The following is a 23,950-nucleotide window of genomic DNA, read 5'->3' as shown; positions in this document are numbered from 1 at the left end:
CATCATTGTCTTAAGGGAAGTGACAACAGTAGTGAGAGCATCGATTTTTGCATCAATTTCTCCTTTATAGGAGTTTAGCTGTTGAATAACTTTGCTATTGGCTACCATGGTGGAGAGTACACTCAAATTTGATGGCAAAATAATAAATAAAATAGGTTTAAAGAGCAATGGCAGAATGGTAAATAACTCTTTTTTTTTTAATAATGGTAGAACTGTAAATACTTGAAATTCAATTTAAACCACAAAGCGGGTATCACGTGTGGGGCAGGGGTCTAATTGGAAATAAGGACAAATATGGGATAAAAAGGGATAAAAGATAATGGAGGGTAGTGTGGGAAATAAGCAGGATTAAAGTGGGGTAAATCTGGAAAAGAGGAATTAGAAAGAAGAATTAAGAATCGATGGGTTTGGATTATCGATAAAAAGAGATCCTTTTCCTCCTTGAAGATGGGACCAGCAACGAGAGTTGACTTCGACCAAGAGAAAGGCTAGTGATGGGGTTTTGCAAGTATGTGCTTTATATTTTCTCTCTCTTCTCGTCTTCTTGCTTCCCCTTCTTTCTTCTTTTCTTCTTCGTCTTCTTTCTTCTCTTCTTCTCTTCTTCTGTTCTTATGTTCTTTCTTCTTCTGTCTTCTCTCTTTTTTTTGTGGTTCGATCGGCTCTCTTGACTCTCTCTTCTTGCGTCGCTTTTTTTTTCTCTTTTTACTGATAGAACCCTCGGACAGGGAGGAGGTTTCGCCTGAGAAAGAAAAAAAATTTCACAAGGGATTGGGTAGTTCTTGAGAAAACGAAAGGATGTGGAGGGCTACAATGGGTTTCAGAGGTCTTGTTTTTTTTTTGTTCTCAGTCTCGGTTGAGCCGAAACAGAGAATGGGAAAGGGAATCGAAGGGGGCTTGGGTTCTAGTTATGGGAGGCGATTATAAGAGTTATGTTTTGAGTAAATTCAAAGGGAGGATGGGATCCTTCGGCTCTGATACCAAATTGATGAAGGAGCCTTAGGGAAGAGGGGGAAAATCAAAATAGTAGTGGAAGAAATAGGAAATGCACATGCTCACAAGTACAAACCAAATTAATTTTCATTCAAATAAATTCACCACCTTTCAACACTGAGCATATGCAAGTCTATAAAGAGAAAATAATAAGACTCCTTCTTAGACTCTTAACACTGAGACTGACTCCTACTATTCTTACATATCCTATCCCAAAACAAACATGATAAAATAAAAGACATATTATTAAACTAAATTACTACCAACCCTTGTTGGACCAAAAATCTGGGCTGGACCGGTTCTTATTGGCTCTTGGCTTCCAAAGCCGATCATAATAGTCTAACCAGGTAAGTGCAACCTTATCTGCATCAATGCCATAACCAGTGATAGACCTGCGGTCATCAGAAGAACCTTCCCAATCAGCATCCGTGTAGGCCTCAACGTGAAAGTGATCATGAGAAGACAAAAGGATGTAACATCATGGGGCGAATTTCAAGTAACGAAGAATGCGCAACTTAACTTCCATGTGTGATGAGTAAGGATCATGCATGCGCTGGCTAACCAAGATGACGACATGCATTAATGCCGGGGCATGTATGAGAAAGTAGATCAAACGCCCAACTAATCTATGATATATCTCCTTGTCCACAGAATCACCTTCCTTGCTAACCAGCTGACTATTAGCATCAATAGGAGTATCTATCAGCTTGCAACCCAACATACTTGTCTCAGAAAGAATGTCAAACACATACTTTCGCTGAGACAAGTAGATTCCACGAGAAGACCGGGCAACTTCAAGGCCAAGGAAGTAACGAAGCTGTCCGAGATCCTCAATCTCGAATTTCTCACCATGGTATTTCTTGAGGCAAGAAATCTCTGTAACGTCATCACCTGTAACAACAATATCATCTACATAGATGATAAGATAGCAATCTTTCCACCAGATCTCTTGATGAACAGAGTGTGATCGACATTGCTTTGAGAGTAGCCTATAGCAATCATAGCCTTGTAAAAACGTCAGAACGAAGCACGAGGGGATTGCTTCAGCCCACGTAATCATAGTTATTAAAGCGTCGCCTAGGCACTGGTAAGGCGACGCCTAGGCGTTGAGGCGGTTTTGTGAGCTTAAGGCAGTGCACTGCATTAGTGGCTGCACATAAGGCGGTCGCCTTAATGGTTAAGGTGCTATAAGGTGTCATGTTATGCACCTTATGATGCATTATGGGCAAGGCGGTCACCTTATGCCCATTTTTACTTTTTTTCCACTATTTGGTCAAGGATTTCCAAATGGAATTTATTGATTGGTAGGTATATGGGGAAGTTTACACATGAGAAGCATAGGATCAAAGGTATTAAACAGGAAAAAAAAAATCAAATTACCCTTGGATCTTTCTCTGGTGGAGGTGAGACTCCTCCGATGAACCTTCATCCCCTCTCTCTTGGTATGTTTTTGCATTTTTTTCATCTTCTTTCTTCTTCATTCTACGATTCTACTAGTACATGCTGTTTTTTTTTCTTCTTCTTCTTTCTCTTCTATTTCCCTCTGTTTTTTTCTTCTTCCCTTTCTTACGGTTCTAGTGTTCTACCTTCTTTTTTAGTTATTTTTCTTTCTAATTTCTTTTCATTTCCCTTCTACGGTTCCACCTTCTTCTTTCTTTTGTTTTTGCTTTTGTTTTTTTTTTTTTTTTTGCTCCGTTTTTCATTTTGTTTCTACTTTCTTTTCCTCTCCCAGTCTCCCTTCTTCTTCATCACTTCTTCACCGCAAGTCTGCAACCTGCAGCCCTATTTTTTTTGGATGAAATGATGAATATGCAGTTTTCTTTCTCTCCCCATCTCCCTTTCTCTTCTTCACTTCTTCAATGCAAGTCTACAACCTGCAGCTCTTTTTTTTTTTTGGGGGGATGAAATGATGAATATGCAGCTCTCTTTTTGGGTTATTTTAGTTGTTGTTGTTGTAATTTCGTTGCTATTAAGAGTATGTTAGGCTATTAGTTATTAGTTTCTATGTTGTGTTTGCAGCTGTAAACTGTGTTCTGAACTTCTGATCATTAGTTGATGGAAATAATTTAAAGGTATCATATTGTAAGTTGGGTTTGCAGCTATAAGTTGTGTTCTGATCATAGGTTTCTTTTCTGTTTAGCTACTGGCACTTCGGTGTAAACAAGTTCTATTTTTCAAAATAAAATTCTGTTCATCGATTAAGAAACCCTAGTTTCTATTCTGTTTTGATGTCATTTTAGTTTCTAATTCTCAGTACTCGTTCAATTTCTAAGTTCTGGTTTCTAGTTTCTAAATAGAATGGTTACATAAAAAATAAGACACTAGAACGCTTTATTCAATAAGGCGATGCCTTATGTCCTGAAAGACCCTCAAACGCCTCGATCGCTTCACCGCCTTAATGACCTTGCATATAATGCATGCTTCAGCACACCTCCCTTGAGTTTTAGAGCAAGTGCATTCATGAGGAATGTCCATATACACTTCCTCCTCAAGTTCCCCATAAAGGAATGCATTATTCATATCTAGTTTTTGAAGGTCCTAATAGCCAACATAAGTTTAACAATATAGGAAAAGATAACAGGAAATGTGTTCATCTTAGCCACTGGAGCAAACGTCTCTTAGTAGTCAATCCCATAAGTCTAAGTTAAGTCTTTGGAAACAAGTCTAGCCTTGTAACGATCCAATGTATCATCAGCCTTCTATGCAACTATGAAGACCCAATTACAACTAACTATTCTCTTCTGTGAGGGAAGACACTAGATCCCATGTGTCATTCTTCCTTAGAGTCTACATCTCCTCGACCATAGTTGTCTGCCACTGCGAGTCTGCACTTGCTTCCTGCTAGGTATGGGGAATAGACACAGAGGACAGAAAGGACACAAAACCATAGTACGATGGAGAAAGTGAATCATAAGAAATAGTTTTAAAAATAGGATGTAAAGTACAAGACCTAGTGGTTTTGCGAACAGCAATAGGCAACTCATGAGAAGGATCAACACTAACAATTGGAACATTAAAAAAAGGGGAAAGAGAAATACCTAGGTTCGAGGGGACTAGATCAGGTTCAAGAGAAGACGATTGGCATGGTAAAGTAGGTGCAAGATGTGCAGTGGTCTGGGTCGACTATCTGGACCATAAGCACGCATCTCTGGACAAGGCCGAGCCAAAGTAGGAATGTCATTCTCCCCCTAAGTCTCCCCCTAAAAAGGAACATCGTAGAGATAACAGATGGTAGTGTAGCGAGTTCAAGAGGTGGCACATCTTCCATTGTGAAAGAAAACTCCCCTAAAGAGGTGGCGCAATGTAATAAGATGTAGATTCATGAAAGGCACATCCATAGACACAAACTAATGCTGAGTGGGAATATGAAAACACCAATAGCCTTTCTGAGTGGGAGAATACCCCAAAAAAATGCACCGAATACCACGAGCATCAAACTTCCCACAAGAATGATGATCACCAGCATAACAAACATAGCTGATAGCCTTGGGAAGAATAGGAAAAGCAGCAGAGCCCTAAGAAGAACTAGATGGGAGGGGAGTCAAAGACCAGAGAAGGCATTCAGTTGATCAAAAAAGCGGCAGTGAAAACCTTATCACTTCAGTATTGGGAAGGAACATGCATCTCAAACATGAAAAAGCGTGCTACCTAACAAATATGGCGATTCTTCCGCTCAACAACACCATTCTGAGCTGGAGTATTGACACAACTGGTCTGATGGACCACCCCATAAGTGGAAAGATAAGCCTGAAAGACCCTTCGAAGTATTCCTAGCTATTGTCACTTCGAAGAATTTTAATAGTAGTGGGTTTACCCCATAAGGTGAAACTGCTGAAAGCAAATGAAAAGTCTCGCCCTTGGTTCCCATCACATAAACCCAAGTGGTCTCAGAATGGCAGTCGATAAAAGAGAAAAACCACTGAAAGTCATTTATCGACACATAATAGGATAGACCCTAAATATCAAAATGTATCAATGAAAAAGGAATGATGCTTTTATTACCAGAAACTAAATAAGTGACTTGAGTTTGTTTGGCCAATACCTTTATTAGTTGATTCGCGTTTAAAACGCCGTGTCGTTTTTTTGCCATTTAAAATGGCGATTTCCGAACTACCCAGAGTAAGCCGGTATAAAACGGGAACGGCAGCTCTTGAAGTTCTAAACGCGTTTAGAAGCGAATCCCTTTTTTTTTTCTTAAAGCTAAAGAAAGGGACAAGACAATTAAAAAAAAAAGGGGAAAACCCTTTACACGATTCACCCTAACCCTAAGGCCCTGACCGTCTCCCACTCTCCCATTTCTGCCTAAAGGTCGCTTTCCCATCTCCGTTGTCTGTTGTCCACTGTCCGCAGGTCTCTCACTCCGTCTTGTCTTCTCTCCCAACGGCAAGCAAAAGACACTAAGGTTAGGGGAGTCTCTCTTTATTTTTTTCTTGAGAATATGCTTCTCCTGTTTTAACTGACAAAGCTCTCGACTCCAGGTTGCTCTCCCATCTCCGCTATCCGTTGTCTGCAAGTCTCTCACTCCGCCTCGTTTTCTCTCCTAACGGCGAACAAAAGACACTCAGGCCAAGGGCTTCTCTCTCTCTCCCCTCCAGGTATACTCTTTATTGATTGCTTGACTTTTCTCCTTTAAACTATCTCATAGAAAAAGAATTGTGTGGTCCAACGATTTCAAAACCCAACAATTACAGATATTATTCTTCCAAGTCAAATCTAAAAGCTTACCAAAGGATTACAGGATCTACTTTAATTTTTTAAGGGATTGCCAAATCTAGCTAGTATTATTTTCTAAATTACTAATCTTTATAAGAACAATTCCCCTTTTCCTTCACTTTTACTTCTACCATTTTTCTTCCCATCCCCAGTACTGGTGGATGGAGATTGGAGAGGGTTCAAAACTCAACAAGAGGAAAGCCTTTGGGCCATATTGTCATCAAATTGATAAATGCCAAAATCAGGAACTTGCTCCACCTTTCAGAACCAAATGCATTTTTAAAATTCATTGAGGTCAAGGAGAAAAAAGTATGGGGCTAATGATAACCATAATTTTGTTGATCTTTTGCTTGGACCTTTCGAGATTTTGGACCACTAGTTAAATATCATCAAGTATCATAAATCAAATGGTTGAGATCATTTGACTAAATCTGCTATTCAAAGTTGGATTACATACTAGTCATTAGTCTCTCTCTTCTGTCGTCAATAAGGTTTTAGTAAATGAAAGGTTGTGATCACCAAATCGTATTAGATTAATTCAAGCCTATTTGTTGAATTTGCTTACTTCATTGTTTTCCATTCTTCTTCTGTTATACAGGTATTTAGGTAATTATTTACCAATTTATGCATGTATATTGCCATTTTTTTGGCTCTGCATTGTTTGAATTTAAACGTTTAAAATGCGTACCATCCGTTTTCGATTTTTTGCCGTTTCTGCCGTATTTGACTGCATTTTTTACCGTCTTGTTCACGTTTTGATCCGTTTAGAACACACCTGTACCGAACGACTTTTTTTGCTGTTCCCGTTTTAACTAACAAAGGCCAATACACATACCTCACAAAAAACTGACTCGAATTACAATGCTTAAAATAAACAAAAGCCTAACTAAAGTCCCCAAAGGAGGATGTCCCAACCGACGATGCCACTGTAGGAACTTAGAGATGGGAGGTGAAAGAAGAAGTTTGAAAAGCCTGACCAAAGACCAAAGACAAGTCATCACTAAGCAAATACAAACCACCCCACACACTACCAAAGCCAATCGTTGCTCCTGTCACCAAATCCTAAAAAACACAATGAGATAGAAAAAGGAAGACCTTGCGATTAAAATTGGTAGTGAGACTACTAATGGACAATAAATTAGTAGGAAAGGATGGAACATATAAAACAGTTGAAAGAGATAAAGTAAAATAACAGCTAACAGAGCCTTTTCCCAAAATAATGGAATGAGTCTCGTTAGCCAATATGACCTTGACACTACCAGAAAAGGAAGTATTCTTAGAGAAAAGAGCCAAAGAACTTGTCATGTGATCTAATGTCCCAGAGTCAATAATCCACGAGGTAGGCTGGACAGACATTCTATGACCACAAAAATAGGTACCAAAACCGGATGGAGTGGAGTGAGCAAAACTCGTCGTTGCAGATGCAAAAGGCTCCATACGAGTCAGAAGATGCCGAAAGGCAATAAGCTCATCAAATATAGAGATGCTGCTAAGATGTTTGGTGCAGAGTCACAGTCAGAGCAAAGGACTCAGTATGGTTAGCCTGACCAGGATTACCACGATATTTACCAGATGTATCAACAGGGCAGCCATTGAGCTTCCAACAGTGCTCCTTGGTATGATGCTCTTTACCACAATAGTTGCACTTCACGGGCACTTTGGTAGAGAAGCCACCAGACTGTTGAGCTATACTGTAGGACTGAGTACCAAAGGCAAGAGAAAATTTTTCTTTGGGAGTAGCAATAGGTTGTGGGAGCATAGTCGTATGGTGGTTGTCCTCAAGTTGTATCATGGATAGGCTTGCTTTAAAGTAGAAAAGGGAAACTGACTCATAACATGAGCCCGTAGTTGGTTGTATTCCATAGTCAGCCCTGCCAAGAAATCATAGACTTTGATCTTGTCTTCCCGTTTCTAGAAGGCAGTGACATCAACTGGAGTGGTGGGAACATACTCCTCAAAGAAGTCCAACTCATGACAAAAAGTTCACAACTCATAATAGTACTATGACAATGTTAACCCCTTTTTATTCTAATCGTGAACCTTCTAGCGATGTTCAATTACCTAAGCATTATTCCCAATCTGGGAGTAATTATCCAGTGTGGACTTCCATATCTTTGTAGCAAAGTCAAGGAGGAGACTGCCATTAGAAATATGTGGCTGTATAGAGTGGACAAGGAAAGCCAAAACAAGAGAATTTGCACTCCCATTTATCAATATCAATACCTATGGTAGGTCACTTTGCAGTTCTAGTAAGATATCCATAATAACCACAGGATTTGATGGAGATGCAGCACAAGCGTGACCACAGAAGATAGTTGGTACCATCAAGCTTGATAGCACATGGAAGGAATGTGGGATGAGTGCCAGATTTGTCACCACTGGTGAATGCAGTCGAGCTCGCAGACCCAGACATGGTTACCACTCTAGAAGTTGCAGAGACGGCTGAAACAAACTAATATAACCACTCTAGGCAGCAAAATGCAGGGAGAAAATCCTGAAAACCCAAAAATCGATAAGAGTTTCAAAACCCTGAAAAGTCGATTTTCTCTAGATTGGGAACATAAGATCAAGAAATGGCTAGTATAGACCACATAGAAGGTGAATAGCACCAGAGAAAGGCATCATCAACACAGGTTGATGTAAAAAGCAAGGAAAGCAAAACCATAACACATAAAAGTTGATTAGGGTGAAAACCCAAAATCGATAAGGTGAGAAATGGGGTTGGGTCTCTCAAATCATCAGGAAAATGAGATCTAAGAGCCCAGACAAGGAGAAAAGATGTGGTAGAAAGGCTCTCGGTAGAGAGAGAAAGAGAAGTTAGGGTTTGGATCTCCGTTCTGATACCATGTTGAGTTGAGAGGAATACTGACTTGTGTCCAACTTGACACTAGCCTTCTTTATTTATAATAATGAAGAGAATGTTCTAGAATATAACCAGGAGCAATACACCCCTAAAGAACTTATTGCCCTGTTTCGATTCTAACGACACCCCAAAAACCCATTATTACAACAGAGAGAATTCCATCTCACTCAACTCTCAAATTAAGTTCCTGAATACCAACCACAAATACTTTAAAGAACAAGGGAAGGGGGTGAAGAAGAAGAATGTCTAGTCCATCAAATATCTAATGAGTTAAATTATGTTCTAACTTTAACAAATCAAATTGAAAATTTGTAGGAATAGCAGAATACCTATGAAATAATATAGAATTATTAGAACTGGAGTTTTTACATCCTTGATGGATTTTGGATGCCAATGATAAAGCACCTGCAATGAGTAACTAAGTGCATTTAGAATGCAAATACACAATCCAAACTTAAAATGTCAAGCTAAGAAACTGAAGCTTGCAGACGAAAAGTACATACAGGAATATCACTAAAAAGAGCCACTACAGCGCTGGATGTGAAACATACAACAGAGACAACTGCCAAACCTGCAACCTGCAACCAGTAGCAAACTTTCTAAATTTAGAAAATTGAGGATTCAAAAAGATACCTACCACAGCCAGAGCAATAAGGGACACACAAAAGTAGATTATTAATTCAAAACTAAAAATTAAGTAACAGTTCAATCTAAATTATATGATATTTATACAGAAAAATCAACTATTTTAGTCATTTACTTAAAAAAAAAAAAAAAAAAAAAAAAAAAAAAAAGAAGAAGAAGAAGGAAGAGAAATCATAACCTTCCACATCTCAGACAAAGCTTTGTCGGAGCGTACTTTCCTCATTTTCAAGAACAGTACCAGACCTGCACTTGACAAAGAAAATTTCAAATGGATTATTGAAGGAAATGGTACAAAGTCGGCTTATCTCTATTAAGTATGAATTGAATGGTGATAGTCCTTTAAAAGATTCAGTAAAGCACTTGAATTCTTAAAACATACTTACTTGACTGTAAAAGACATTTTTTGGATCTGGAAGTACTGCAGGATTGTACTTGTAAATTTAAAATTTATTTAAATTTATTTCTAAGTCCTAGACAATATGTTCGGGAAATTTTCAAATTTTAAATGATTTCTTTGCTTCGGATGGACCATCAGACACTGCATTTTTAATGTGGGATGATTGCAAAGGAAGCATCTGCTCCATCTAGTTGATTGAAAGGAGGCATGCACAAACAAGAAGACAAGACTCCAGTTCAGTTTCAAACATTTTGCGAAACCAGGAAATTTTGGTCATCACTTGGAATGCTTCAATGGATGGTTGAGGCCCAAATGGCCAAATTAGGTCCCGAAACTTCTAGGATACCTTATTTTAGGCCGTCTAAACATAGTGCAACCCTTAGATTGTAAGACACAAACCCACAATGGTAGTTTGACTTTGGACCTAAGTTGGTAGTATACGTTGTAGGGTATATATTCTCTAATATGGCCTATTCCACAAACCTTTGAATATTAAACAAAACTTCTACAAATGTAGCAAATCGTCGCTTTCAATGCGTTCCACTACTACCCAACATAACTTGATCCACATTTGGACAGGAGTGATTTGGGCAAAAATCACAGAAAAAAAAAATATGGTTTCCACAAATCTTAGAGTTGAAACCAGAAAACCAACTAAATGGGTCAAAATTTTGACCCATTTCATTTGAAACTATACATTTACATTAAAGGTTAGTATCGTTTCATTGTTCAGTTGAAATGATATCAAAACCACAAATATCGTCGATGATCAAAACCCTACATGTTGCATGGAGTTCCGTTTTGACACCTTGGGAAACCTAAATATTTGACAAAATTTCAGCAAAAGCTTGAACATTGCAAGAAGAAAGGGTGTTTGGATTTTAGAAGAGTTACTCCTTTGAGTGAAGCCCTTTCTTCCTAAATGCCTTTGGAAGTTCATTGGTGATCCAGATCATCTGTACCAGAGTGATTGGTTCCAAGTATATGGGACACAACGATTAGGAAACCTAGGATGTAATAAGAACAAGTTGGTGCAATTTATGGAGTGGTTCATGGCATTTAATAAACTTTCAAGCAACACATTAAAATCAAGTTTTGTTATGATAGATCTACGTCTTCAGGAATCATACATGGATAAACAGTTTTCACAAAGGGAAAGTGAGAAGGAAGAAACTGACGAGAGAAGAGAGAAGAATCCTGGAACACGATAGAACTCAGAATCATCCTATCATGGTCCAGCAATAGACTATATATTATATTTCAGTATTAGACTCTTAGTGGGAAGAGTCTAGGTCTAATTACACAATTACAACTTAAAGTCAGTAACTAAAAAAGAAATAAACATAAACCTAGACTATATCACAAGCTTAAATTCTATCACTAAACACACTCCACAATAGGACACTCCCCCTATCATGAATCGTGATTACACTTTAAGAATGCCTAGATGTCCATCCCTCTTAGACAGTCTTTCATTGATTTTTGAGTGGGACAGAAACAAAAAAGCTCTAGTTGCTGATTATGCTCATATGCCATCATGTATTCGGTCCACTTCTCGGAATTTTGAACCGGAAGCTGCCTCAGTTGGCTCCCTTACTGCAAATTCTAAATGGTATGGCAGTTCAACAGGATGAGCAGTAAAGAGGGCTCTGGAGCCCACACGGTATAAGTATGTTGTCTCTGGAAATTATTGTTTGGAGCTCTGGCAGGGCTGATATACACCAAAATTTTAGTAAAGTGTGTACCTAAGAGAAATCATTTCTTTTTAGTAGCTGCTTATAAGGATTGTATCCTCACCATTCACCACCTTATCTGTAGGGGTATCTGCTTTTTCATTTTCTGCCTCTACTGTTTGGGTGCTGCAGAACCAGTCCCTCACTCATTGATCTTTTAGTTTGAGGTGTGGGGTGTTTTCTTTGAACCATTGAAATGGTAAATGAGTAATGCCTTCCCTTCATAAATTGTTTTGTCACTGCAGGGAGAAGAGTATCTAGAAGGGTAAAGAAATTGGGGTCTCCTGTGCCAGACTTGCCAGCTACCAAGAATGGAGCCTCAGGCTTGAAAGGAATGAAAGGGCCTTCCAAAATCAAAATGACCTCACATATGAGGTTTCTGTGAAGACTAAGAATAAGATAGTTCTTTGGGGAATTCTCTATAATGTCTACTATATTAGAAGAGACTAGAGGATTCCTTCCCCCCCTCCCACCTTTAGGTGTCCATTCAAGGAAAAAGCCAACAGGAATGCAAAACTCAAGATCATAAGACAGCATAGCCATTTAAGAGTATAACTGCTCACCATAGCAAGCCAGAGCTCCACCAAGTAAAAGCATTGCTACAGAAAAGATATCTATGTATACCTGCACAATAGTTATTGGAAAAAACAAATGAGAGAACAAGGTTTAAATAAAAGTACAGAAACTAGCTTAATGCACAGCTAAATAAAAATAAAAGAACCTAAACATTATAATTAAACTGAAATATTTCCACCATTTTAATTGACTAACATGTATTTTACTATTTTCCGTGGACAAAAGCATGAATTTAGGAGGCATACTTATTCAATGAATCCAAGAAGGGTTTGCTCAACCACTTCGGAGTCCTCAATGATAGTCCTTAGATGTTTAGTTTCTTTAGCTAGCTGAAATGATTAATTAGATTTTATGAGGTCTACAAATGGGGAGAATCCAGCGAAGATTGTTAATGCTGACTGAGTTGTATAGACATCATTAACATTTGTTGTGAACTCTTCAGCAATTTGAATCTTGGGAAGTGAGCCCCAATTCTGTCATTTAATATGATATATTTTGACCTCCTACCTCCAGGGGAGGGGGGAATCAGAGAAAAAGATATCCCACCCCCACTAGCTGAACATTGTCAAATTTAATTTAGGTGGTTGCCAATCAGGGCCTTTTAGAAAGAATTTTCTAGGGGGGAGGGGGCAGCGAGTGTCTTTAGATCTACTGCAACAAATGTGTTTCAATCTATTTAGGTCCAGTGCAAGGCATCCATTCAGAGAAAAATCCAAATAACCTCTATATTGTTTTAAGATTTGCTAATCTCTTACAATTGTCAACTTGGTAGATGGTGTTCACAGTAGTCATAGGGTGGTTCCACTTGGGTTTGCAAGATCCTTCTGATTTGAAAAACTGGATCATTTGCCCCCTTAACTAGCATCTGGTTCCACTCATTGTGCCTATTTTTAGCAAATGGTTTGAGCTAACAGGGACTGGTCAGACCTCATGTATTTAGATAGGTCTCTAATGCTTTCTAGATGGTTTACTTTCATGCTGTCCCTTCTTATACATGTGCCGTAGGTCCTATTCTAACTGTTCATCTTTCTAAAATGTTTTCAAGTAATTCAAGAAATTTATTTAACAAGAAAGACTAGGGGATCTGCAAGGATAGTTAGCATAAAAATTAACTGGTCAGGAGTTAAATCCTTACCCGAGCCACGACAGAAGAATCAATACGATTTTTTCCCCTGCCAATCCAAATTAGAACTGCAAATGCCATCATAAAGAAAAACACTAGCACACTCACCTGGGAAAAGAGGCATCAAAATGATCTGAGGTTGTGCAATATATACTATTTTACTTGTTCCAGAATTCATCTCCAATATAAACAACATAAATAGTATATAACAGAACATTGTGCATGAGAAATAGAGTACATGTCGAGTGCTACTTTAGTACTGCCATACCAAAATCACAAATTTTTGTCGGCTTCCAACATGAATGGTGTGGAAAGGGCAGCATTTTCTGTGACTATCCCTGTTGGATGAACCTGACTTAGCCTGTGTCTTTTCCAGTAAGGCTTCTTGGAAGCTACCATCTTCATCCTCCTCATCTTCATCGCTTGCCTGATGGCAAAGGTCGACCCTATAGATCATTGCCCAAAGAAGCATACAATATAACTTATAAATGAAATTGTGTATCTTAGGTTTGAAAATTTCAACCATATAAACTCCACAAATAGATATTCACACAAACTTGCCTCGTGCAAACATCTGGTTCAAATCCATAACAAAATCATATCGATCAAATTCCCCTCTTTCATGTGATTTAGTCATTGATACATGCATAGAAAGCATTTTGAGCCATTCAAACAAGATGTTGATCAACATAATCTTGATTGGTGAAGAAATTCTACCATTTCCATATACATATAACTATATAAGCATGTTAAACGGTAAAAGGAAAGCACTTTCCACTCCCAGGTCCCAACATCTTAAAGACAGCAGAAAAAAATGCTGATCTATAATCTAGTGAGCCTTATTGTCAGAACAAAATGCTGATCTATAATCTAGTGAACCTTATTGTATGATCTGCTGGTCATAGTGGCTTACTCGTTAAGCAGTTTCCCTTGTGGAGAGCAGTATATTTTGTAATACTATGTAGTTTTTTACTACTAAAATGCTATACGCAAAGAAGGGGGAAAAAATCTGATCTATGATCTAGTGCAACTACCAAGGTCATTCACAATGACACCAAAAGATCATGGTTGTGCTTGGAAAGATCCTCAATTTTGATAACTCTCGAGGAAGAGAGGCTACCAGATAGTGACTTGGGGAATAGCAGTGGAAGGAAGAGGAGGACTGTGTAAATCAATTCTTCACACGTTGCTGTTTGGCTTAAGAAATATGGGTGTATTTGATAATGAATGGTTGAATACAAACCCTAATCCTTAAGTACAATAATAATAATGAAAATCTTCACAAACCTACCAAAATACAACAAAATAAAGCAGCACAGGCCGACCGTGTGGTCAAGTGAGTGCCCCAGCAGGTTCATTCATTGTTTAAGTTGAAGCAACAGGGGATAGTGCTGTACTCGAATACAAACCCGGTAATATTAGGTTCAGCGCTTTGGTAAATCAGACGGATCAAGCAACAGCACACAGAACAAACGAACCAGAAAGTTGCAGGTAGTGCAAGCTTGTCTTAAGACTATTAATGATTTCAAAGTTCATGAAAAATTTCATGGTAGGACAATAAATTTCAATAATTTATTACCCTCATCTCCTTTTCTAGAAAAAGCAGAAAAATTATAAGAGCATTACTTGCAAAAGCACCTCCTTCTCTTGTAAAAGTTGAAGCTATACAGTAGACTTTTTTGGTAATGAGGTAGATAGTAATCTTAGAAAGCTAGTATCCCACTAAATTTCAGATCAAACATAGAAGGGGTTTCCGATCCTCACATTTAGAGGAAACATCTTGGTCTTGAAACCTACTCCAAGACCAAGTAGAAATGTATTTCTAACAAAATCTAATGCATGAACCAGCAGGCTTAGGCCCTCAACCCATATCTGGCACCAAATCAATAGATGAATATCATAGGATTTGAAGATGTTCCAACAACTTATACAAGGATTTTGGAGAAAGGGTACCATAAATTTAATTAATCAGAAGTAAAGAGAAAGCAACCTCAGCTCTACACCAATTTCTAACACTAAGGGCTAGAAAATTCCATAAAAGTAGCAAGAATTGCATTTGCAGCAGCAATTAACAAACGCAACAAGGAACTAAAATATTACAAACGAAACTTGTCCCTACATTAATTTTTTACTCAAAAAGCATGCTGTACAATATATCTATGCAGGCACACATTGACCAGCTCTGTTAAAAATAAATATAAATAATGAGAAATAGTAGAAAATAAAACAAAATAGAAACTACAAAACCTAGATCTTCATCCTTTTCAACTTTCTCCTTCAGGACAAATACACCTATAGATATTAAATAAGAAAACCACTACACTTCCTATTTCCAAAACTTAAAAAAAAAATCCAACTTTCGAAAATTGTAATTATGGCCCCAATTAAATGAATGTTGCAAGTACAGCAACTCCAAGCTCCTTTTCCATCCACCACCTTTTGTTGGTTAAATCCTATGGGCCAGGTCATTTTGGGGCAAGCAGATCATTTATCATAAAGAGGATGAGCTTCTAGAGAATGATTCGGAGTTCTTGCAGAGTGGAAACATGCAGTACCAGACACCCTTACAACATACCTATTGCAATATTAATTATTTGTAACCAGAACAATAAACCAGAAAAAGAAAGAAGAAGAAGACAAGAGAGGAGAAGAAAGAAAGGAGAAACCACAGGCAATCCCAAAAACAGAGCACAACCTGCGATCAGTCCAGAATGAGACTGATCGCAGGTTATGAGGTTATATTAATAGCCGAAAATAACAAGGCAAAGTACAAGTCTGCCCCTCCATAAGGATGAAACCCTAGGACCAATAATAGGGACCCGATAGGACCAAAAAGTCCCTATCGGACCCTCAGGTTAGCGCTAATCATAGTTTTTAAGGCGGTAAGGCGACAGAGACGTTTGAAAATCTTTCTAAGCGCCTTAGCGATAAGGCGGGCATAAAGCGTCGCCTTATCTACTAAGGCGTTATTGTGTAATTTTTTTTATAAAACCAATCTATTTGGCTCAAATCTTAGTTGAATCTTATTACTCATATGTTAAATAAATATTAAATGTTCATATTTATACCAATGTAAGATATTCATCAAGAAAACAAATCAATAAAGTGAATAAACTAAGTTCATCTTCATTAATCATCAATCATCAATCATCAATCATCAATCATATTAACATATAATATAAATACATAATTATGAAACAAAATTATAAATATAAAAAAAAGAAGACATAAAAAATACAAATATTTATTATACTTACCTCTATGATGCCAAAATGAGTGCCTAAGTCCTAAGGTCATCCACTATATTTCTACTCCCGTCAAAGAAGAATGAAGCTCACCGCTGCCAGAGCAAAATGGTGGTCTGGATCAATGGTTCTTCCTTGTTCCTTGATTCCTTCTCAAAGCCCTTTCTTAAAACCCTTGAAAATCCAAACCCTGTTTGTGAATCGTGTTTTTGTTTTGATTGTTTTGGTTATTTTTGATGGAGTAAAACTGATCCCATACATCTCAAGTGTTAACAAAACCATACACAAGGAAAGTTTGAGACTATCTGCCCCAGAGGAGGCAACTTGCATTTTTCGCTCACAAGACAAGAAAGACCGGCCAAAAGGGACATGGAAGAGCAGGGGGAGCTGCTGGTCATCCATGGAATTGGGATCCATGAGATGGGGCATTGAAAATGAAGAGCGGAATAGGGAGAAGATGCATGAGTTCAGCAGCTTCACTAATTGCTAAGGGCGAGAACGGGGGGTGACGCGACGACATGACCAAGATTTGATCCAGCCTATTAAGTGAATAGGTCAGATTTGGATAAAATCGTTCGGCCTCTAACAGCATGTTCCCCGTTTCCAATCCTCAACCCAGTTCCACCATACCATATCCATATGTATGAACCTCGGGCATACCTCTGAAGCTTTACTTGACGAGTAGACCTCAGTTACCCGCTTATTGGGACCTGCAAGAAGCTGAGTTTCTTTGCTTTCTTTCGTCACAGTAGGTGGAAAAAGAAAGAGTCAAAGCAGCAGACCAGTAGTAACATTATCCACCTTTACAGACATTTTATGAAGAAGGTTCCGTTTAACACATCTTGGCCGAGCAGGAAGAATGCTCCGGGCCGAATAGAGCTTACCTCCGCTTTCTCCTGCGCATATTAGCTTAGCTGCGCTCAATAAGCCGGTTTGGCTTCCTCTCTGGCGGCCACTTTCCTTACCGCTCCATGGGCCCTGAAACACTCCCACTCCAAGTTATGCCTGCTGAGCAAGATGTATTGCGATTTCCTCTTCTGTGGACGCACCGGAGTATGACCCGGGACGGGAAGAGATACTTTTTTCTCCGGCGGGCTTTCTCTTTCGTCCCTCGGAAGCGAAAGGCGAGCCAGCAAACTCCGGCAACAAGCAAGGGCCCAACTATATACAACGGCTAGTTGATCTATGACCACTCTCTCCCGGTGGTCGAGCTGATCGTAGAGCACCGTTGCCTTGACTCTGTTAGGGGCGCATCTGATCCCATACATCTCAAGTGTTAACAAAACCATACACCTACCAATAAAAAATCTATATTTGGAATCTTCATCAAGTAATTTTAAAATGTGTTTCAAAAAAAAAAAAATCCATAAGGCGTCACTTCACATAAGGCGGAGCACTGCCTTACCATCTCTAGACCACATCAGCGCCTCAAAAAATATGGCGCTAATCCCGATACTCCCCCTTAAGCTGGAGCATACACATCACCCATGCTCAGCTTAGTACAACCAGTGCGAAACGTAGGGGCAAATAAAGACTTAATGAACATGTCAACCAACTGATCCGAGTAAGGAATGAATGGAGTCTCAATCAGCTTCTTCAGAATAACATCACGAACAAAATGGCAGTCCACTTCTATGTGTTTGGTCCTCTCATGGAAGATCGGATTACTAGCAATATAAACCGCAGCTTGGTTGTCACAATACACTTTCATAGGCTTGGTCATTGAAAATCCCTTCTCCAGGAGTAACGACCTCAGCCACATCAACTCTGCAGTGGTATGAGCCATAGCCCTGTACTCGGCCTCTGCACTTGACCGAGCAATAGTGGTTTGCCTCTAGCTGTGCCACGTAATAAGATTACCTCCAACAAAAGTACAGTATCCGGTAGTAGATCTCCGATCGCTAGCAGAACCAGCCCAATCTGCATCAGAGTAGCCAACTAGTTCCATATGCTTATTAGGTCGATAAATCAACCCGTTTTCAGGGGGCACCTTTTACGTAACAAAGAACACGAACAATAGCATCCCAATGGGCTTTCTGAGGAGACTGCATAAACTGATTAAGACTCCAATAGCATAAGAAATGTCAGGACAAGTCACAGCCAGATAAATCAACTTGCCAATCAAGCTCCTGTACTGATGTACATTCTGGAGGGGTTCACCATCATCCACACCAAACTTTTGGTGAGGATCTATAGGAATATCAACAGGTCTGGATGCAAGCATCCCAATATCAGATAGAAGATCCACCACATACTTCCTTTGAGACAGACTGATACCTTTTTTGCAGTGGATTACCTCAATCCCAAGGAAATAATGAAGTTAACCTAGATCCTTTGTTTGAAAATGGTGCTGGAGATGTTTTTTTACTTCAGAAATTCTTGCCTCATCATTACCAGTCAGAATAATGTCATCAACATACACAACCAAGACAACAAGTTTATCACCTCTGCGATGAATAAACACAAAATGATCAGAATAACACTGAGAAAACCCACAACTATTGTAGCACTGAACTTGTCAAACCATGCCTGAGGAGACTATTTCAACCCATATATAGCCTTGTGTAGACGACACACATGACCTGTGCTCTCCCCCTAAGCAACATACCCCAGAGGTTGCTCCATATACACCTCTTCCTATAGATCACCATACAAGAAGGCATTCTTAATGTCCAACTGAAATAAGGGCCAATCAAAGTTGACAGCAAGAGAAATAAGAACAAAATTTTAGTCTAGCAACCAGGGAGAAGGTCTCAAAGTAATCAACACCATATGTCTGAGTATACCCCTTAGCAACCAAACGGGCCTTCAACCTCTCAACAGAGCCATCAGAATGATACTTAATAGTGTACACCCATCGACACTTCACCAGGTCCTTACAAGAAGGTAAATCTACTAGGCTCTAGGTACCACGACTCAAAACAACATCTATATCTACATCCATGGCAGCCTTCTAGCAAGGGATACGGAAGACCTCAATATGGGTATGGGGAATAAGGTTGGTGAAAATGGATAGGGCAAGACCATGGATAGGAGAGGGAAGATGAGATAAAGACAAAATTATCAATAGGATACACAACCATAGATTTGTGAGTGCAAGAACGAGTACCTTTCCTGTGCGCAATTGGTAAGTCATCAGACGGAGGAGGAAGAGGAGCTTCATCTGAGGAAGCCGGAAGTGGAAGGAGTGAAGCATATGGAGTAATGACCTTGCCACTTGGTTGTCCATTCTTCTTCCTGCGCTGATAAACCTGTAGAGGAGGGTCACTGGCACCAGGAGCAACAGGGAAGGGCATAAAGGAGGGCATGGGTGGAGGAGATGGAGGAGACCACTCTACACTAGACGAGGACACTGGAGGAGGGTAGAATGAAATACCTTCAAAGAAGGTCACATCAGCATTGACAAAGTTCCTGTGTGTAGTAGGGTTATAACACTTATACCCTTTTTGAGTACGAGAATAACCTAAAAAAACACATTTAGTAGACCTAGGAGACAACTTATCAACATGCACGTGCAAATTATGAAAAAGCACACACACCCAAAAACCCGAGGAACAGGAAAACTCGGTAAAGTAGGAAACATAACAGAGAAGGGAGATCGGTCGGACAAAACAGACGATGGCATGCGGTTAATCAAATGACATGCAATTAGCACACCATCATACCAAAAATGTTTAGGAACATGCATGTGCAACATTATGGCTCGGGCAACCTCTAGGAGGTGCCGATTTTTGCGCTCCGCTACACCATTTTGCTGTGGAGTATAAACACAACTAGTTTGGTGGATCATCCCATGAAAATCACAAAAATCAAAAATATCAGTTTGAGCATATTCTAAAGCATTATCAGAATGAAAAATTTTAATAGGAATGCCAAACTGAGTCTTTATTTCATTATGGAACTTTTTGAATACATGTAAAAATTCAGACCTGTCCTTTAACATGTAAAGCCATGTAAGGCGGGAATGATCATCCACAAATGTCACAAAATACCGAAATCCAAATCTATTACTGACTCAGCAAGGACCCCATACATTAGAGTGGACTAAAGAAAATAAAGACGGACTACGAGACAGAGCGAGATGGGAAAGACACACGGTGATATTTTCCCAACTCACAAGCCTCACACTCTAACCTAGGAGTAGACTTAAAACTAGGAAATAAAAGTTGTAACCTAGAAAGTGAAAAATGACCTAAACGATGATGCCATTAGAAAGGATTAATGTCCCCAACAGCCGTAGCAGCAGCAGAAGAGGTAGAACAACTGCTGTTGAGGTAATACAATCCATTCTTTTTACGCCCTCCACCAATCGTCTTCCCTGTGTGAAGATCCTGAAAGACACAGTAAGAAGGAAAGAATGTTACTAAGCAATTTAACAAACTAGTTAATTGACTCACAGATAGAAGACTTAATGGAAATTGAAGAGCATGTAAGACAGAATATAGGTTTATGGATGGGGTAGGGGAAATAGAACCATGCCCAAGAACCGGTGTTGAAGCACTATTAGCAAGGATTACAAAATTCGAACTAGAATTAGTAGAAAAACTCTTAAACAATGATGACTTACTAGTCATATGAGCAAAAGCACATGAATCAATGATCCAGGGGTAGATGTAGTAGTAAGGAGGGCTGAGGTACCTGTGTGGGCTAAGGTAGCAGCGGATGTAGACGCACTATTGGATGTATTAGAGGATGCCTCAAGAGTGTGCAAGCGCCGGAGCAACTGATTGATGTCATCACGCAGACTAGTAGAGAAATCTTCTGAAGAAGGTATAGGCTTAGTAGCAATCGGAGACACTGTGTCAGTACCATCATCCAACACTGCATGATTGGCCAACTGGGTTGCCCATTCTGATTTGCCATGCTTGGCCCGACAAGTCTCAACTGTATGATTAGGCTTCCCAAAGTATGTGCAATGGCGAGCAGCACGATCAGATGTCTGTCTAGTAGAGCCATGTCCTCCCCTACGATCATGACCGCGACCACGGCCACGGTTAGCAACAAAAGCAAAGTTGTCTTTGGAAGACTGATCAGGCTTGGTGGAAGAGGTGATACGCTGCAACCTAGAATAGGCATCATTCAAAGTAGGAACCATGTCACCCGCAAGTAAGTGACCCTTCACAGCCTTCAGATCATTATTCAAACCAACCAGGATCTTGGAGACAAAATTCATTACGCCAAGCCTTCAGCTTGTCAATATCAGTGATCAAGGGCTGAAAAACATTAAGTTCTTCCACCATTCCCCTGAATGTACTGTAATACTCTGAAAGAGATTTGTCAAACTGGCAAAACTGAAACAACTTCTCATAAATACATAAATTCTTGCTATGTTCTTTTCCTGAGAGTAGATTTCTCGCAAATCATCCCATACTCTCTTTGCAGTAGAATGGAACATGACATTGGCAGCTACATCAGGTTCCATACTGTTCCCTAAACAGGTCAAAATAAGAGCATTCTCCTTTAGCCAGTTGTCATAACCAGTCTCAGAGGATAAAGGTGGATCAGAAGTGGTATACTTGAGTTTGCCCTTGGCCATTAGATAAACTTTAACCGATTGAGCCCACAGAAGGTAGTTGGAATTACCCTTGAGCTTGACGGAGGTAATCTGGACATTAATGTTGTCGAAGGTAGAAGAGACAGTAGTAGGTGTAGTAGTAGTAGTAGGAGTAGTCAAGTCTTTGATCTCAGCCATGAGAGTCAACTAATAATTATCTCCCACCAAGCAGAGCTGAAAAACCGGCAGCAGTGAGCAATCGGACACCACAAACCTCAAAAAAAAATCAGCCGATAGGGGCTGGTATAGGTGTCGAATCACCCTTGATAGGAGACCACCGATTATGCAAGAAAGCTAATCGTATGGGTCAAAAACACACAGCGGCAGCAGTAACTTTCAGCAGCAAGAAAAAAAATAATCCAAAGTAGTAGAAGCAGCCATCGGTAGTGAAATAGTAGTAGCAGCCATCGGTAGGGGAGAACCAGTCCAGCGGCTTTGAAGAATAGCAAAAACCAGCATCAAAAAACCGATAGCAGCAGTATAGAAGATGATTTACATGTACTGTAGATCACTTCATGGTAATTAGGGCATAGTAATTGCAGCAAAAAGGCAGCTGCAGACCAGAAGAGATTAGCGCTAGGTTGAAATAAGCAGGATAGGTATGTTAGGACCAATCGATTTGATTAAAGCAGCTCTGATACCATGTTACAATATTAATTACTAGTAACCAGAACAATGAACCAGAAAAAGAAAGAAGAAGAAGACAAGAGAGGAGAAGAAAGAAAGGAGAAATCACAGGCAGTCCCAGAAACAGAGCACAACCTGCGATCAGTCCAGAATGAGACTGATCGCAGGTTGTGAGGTTATATTAATAGCCAAAAATAACAAGGCAAAGTACAAGTCTGCCCCTCCATAAGGATAAAACCCTAGGACCAATAATAGGGACCCGATAGGACCAAACAGTCCCTATTGGACCCTCAGGTTAGCGCTAATCCCGACAAGGGATTAGCGTCAACCTCAACAATACCTATGTTACATGTGTGGCAGTATTTGAGGAAAATAGTCTTTGCATGATATGTTAGGTATTAACATAAAGAAATGGGAAAAACTTTCAGGGAAAAAGTTAGTTTCTGCACCAGAAGGTCTCAAGTTCGAGCGTCTTGGCTCATGGCCGTTATCTTCCCTTCCCCTCCCCCTCCCCCTCCCCCTCCCCCTCTTTAGAATACCTACCAAAAAAAATCTAATGAGAATTTGATTCCTTATTAGTGGACAGCTCATCTCCACTGAAAGAGGTTTGCGTGTGTGCATGTGTGTAGCAAATTCCCCACTGAAAGAGTTAGCTAACTTTCCCAGTCATCTTTCAAAGAGTAAATATAAGTAACTAATCTATACTTCTAATTAAATATATTCAAATGAGCATGCTGGTTATGCAGCATGTACCAATTGTGCCTTTTTCTTACACATAGTAAAAACTTTTTCCCCATCGAAAAGAAATGTGGTAGAAGAAATACATTTATTAACGAAAACTGTATAAAACACATAGAAAAGAATTATGCATCAAAATCTGACTTCTAAACTCATGAATAGTTAATAAACCAAAACTAACACTTTATGATACGTGACAACGGCTTGGCATCCATCCAGGCGGTTTTCCTAGGGCCTAGGCGACTATCGCCCTCTGATTTGGCACTAATTAATGCCAAATATTATTTAAGTAAATTCTTTTATATTGGTTATTTCATTTACTAAAGATATTATCCATGAATAAGCAAATAAATAGTTTCAAAATAAAATTCCATAAGGATAAAATTCAATTGGATTTTTGGTTGCAGGGGTGATTTTCAACTTTCATATGCTGTGGTTTTTCTCAATTCTGAAAATTTTATAAATCTTATCATGGTAAAACTATACTAAAACCAAAAGTGCAGTAAAATAATTTTTTGTTTTAATGTCCATAAAATTATTTTCATTTAGGATATTTTAACATTCATGCACTTTAAAATAATTTGACAAGAACATAATTTTTTCATTACAACTCAAATTTAAGTAATCTTAAAATTGTTGGAAAGCTGGTGTTTTGATCTAACCTAATACAACAGTTCTTATGTAAAAATAAAATCATTTGACCAATCAAACTTATCAGAGACCAAGAACATTTCTCTAAATGTTGA

General features: G+C 39.1%; 2 protein-coding genes across 6 annotated transcripts in view; both read right to left on the bottom strand.

Moving 5' to 3' along the window:
- The window catches only part of LOC122063209 (tobamovirus multiplication protein 1-like), a 71,218-nt gene that overhangs the window by 15,177 nt on the left and 32,091 nt on the right, over nt 1-23,950 (bottom strand). For 4 of the 5 annotated variants that reach the window (XM_042626922.1, XM_042626926.1, XM_042626925.1 and 1 more), the window contains exons 6-11: nt 13,309-13,486; nt 13,053-13,148; nt 11,905-11,965; nt 9,390-9,454; nt 9,070-9,144; nt 8,896-8,971 (exon numbers count right to left, since the gene is read on the bottom strand). In XM_042626922.1, the coding sequence (XP_042482856.1) occupies nt 8,896-8,971; nt 9,070-9,144; nt 9,390-9,454; nt 11,905-11,965; nt 13,053-13,148; nt 13,309-13,486 (551 nt within the window). The remainder of the gene's footprint in view (nt 1-8,895; nt 8,972-9,069; nt 9,145-9,389; nt 9,455-11,904; nt 11,966-13,052; nt 13,149-13,308; nt 13,487-23,950) is intronic. The other variant, XM_042626923.1, reaches the window with a different exon arrangement.
- Nucleotides 20,144-22,938, bottom strand: LOC122063210. The gene is made up of 2 exons (XM_042626927.1): nt 20,924-22,938; nt 20,144-20,616 (listed from the first exon to the last, which is right to left on the bottom strand). The coding sequence occupies exons 1-2, from the start codon at nt 21,456-21,458 to the stop codon at nt 20,579-20,581; spliced, it is 573 nt and encodes a 190-aa protein (XP_042482861.1). The 5' UTR covers nt 21,459-22,938; the 3' UTR covers nt 20,144-20,578.

This window comes from Macadamia integrifolia, unplaced genomic scaffold (assembly GCF_013358625.1).
Source record: "Macadamia integrifolia cultivar HAES 741 unplaced genomic scaffold, SCU_Mint_v3 scaffold1250, whole genome shotgun sequence".
NCBI lineage: Eukaryota > Viridiplantae > Streptophyta > Magnoliopsida > Proteales > Proteaceae > Macadamia > Macadamia integrifolia.
This window is presented reverse-complemented; position numbering and strand designations above follow the sequence as displayed.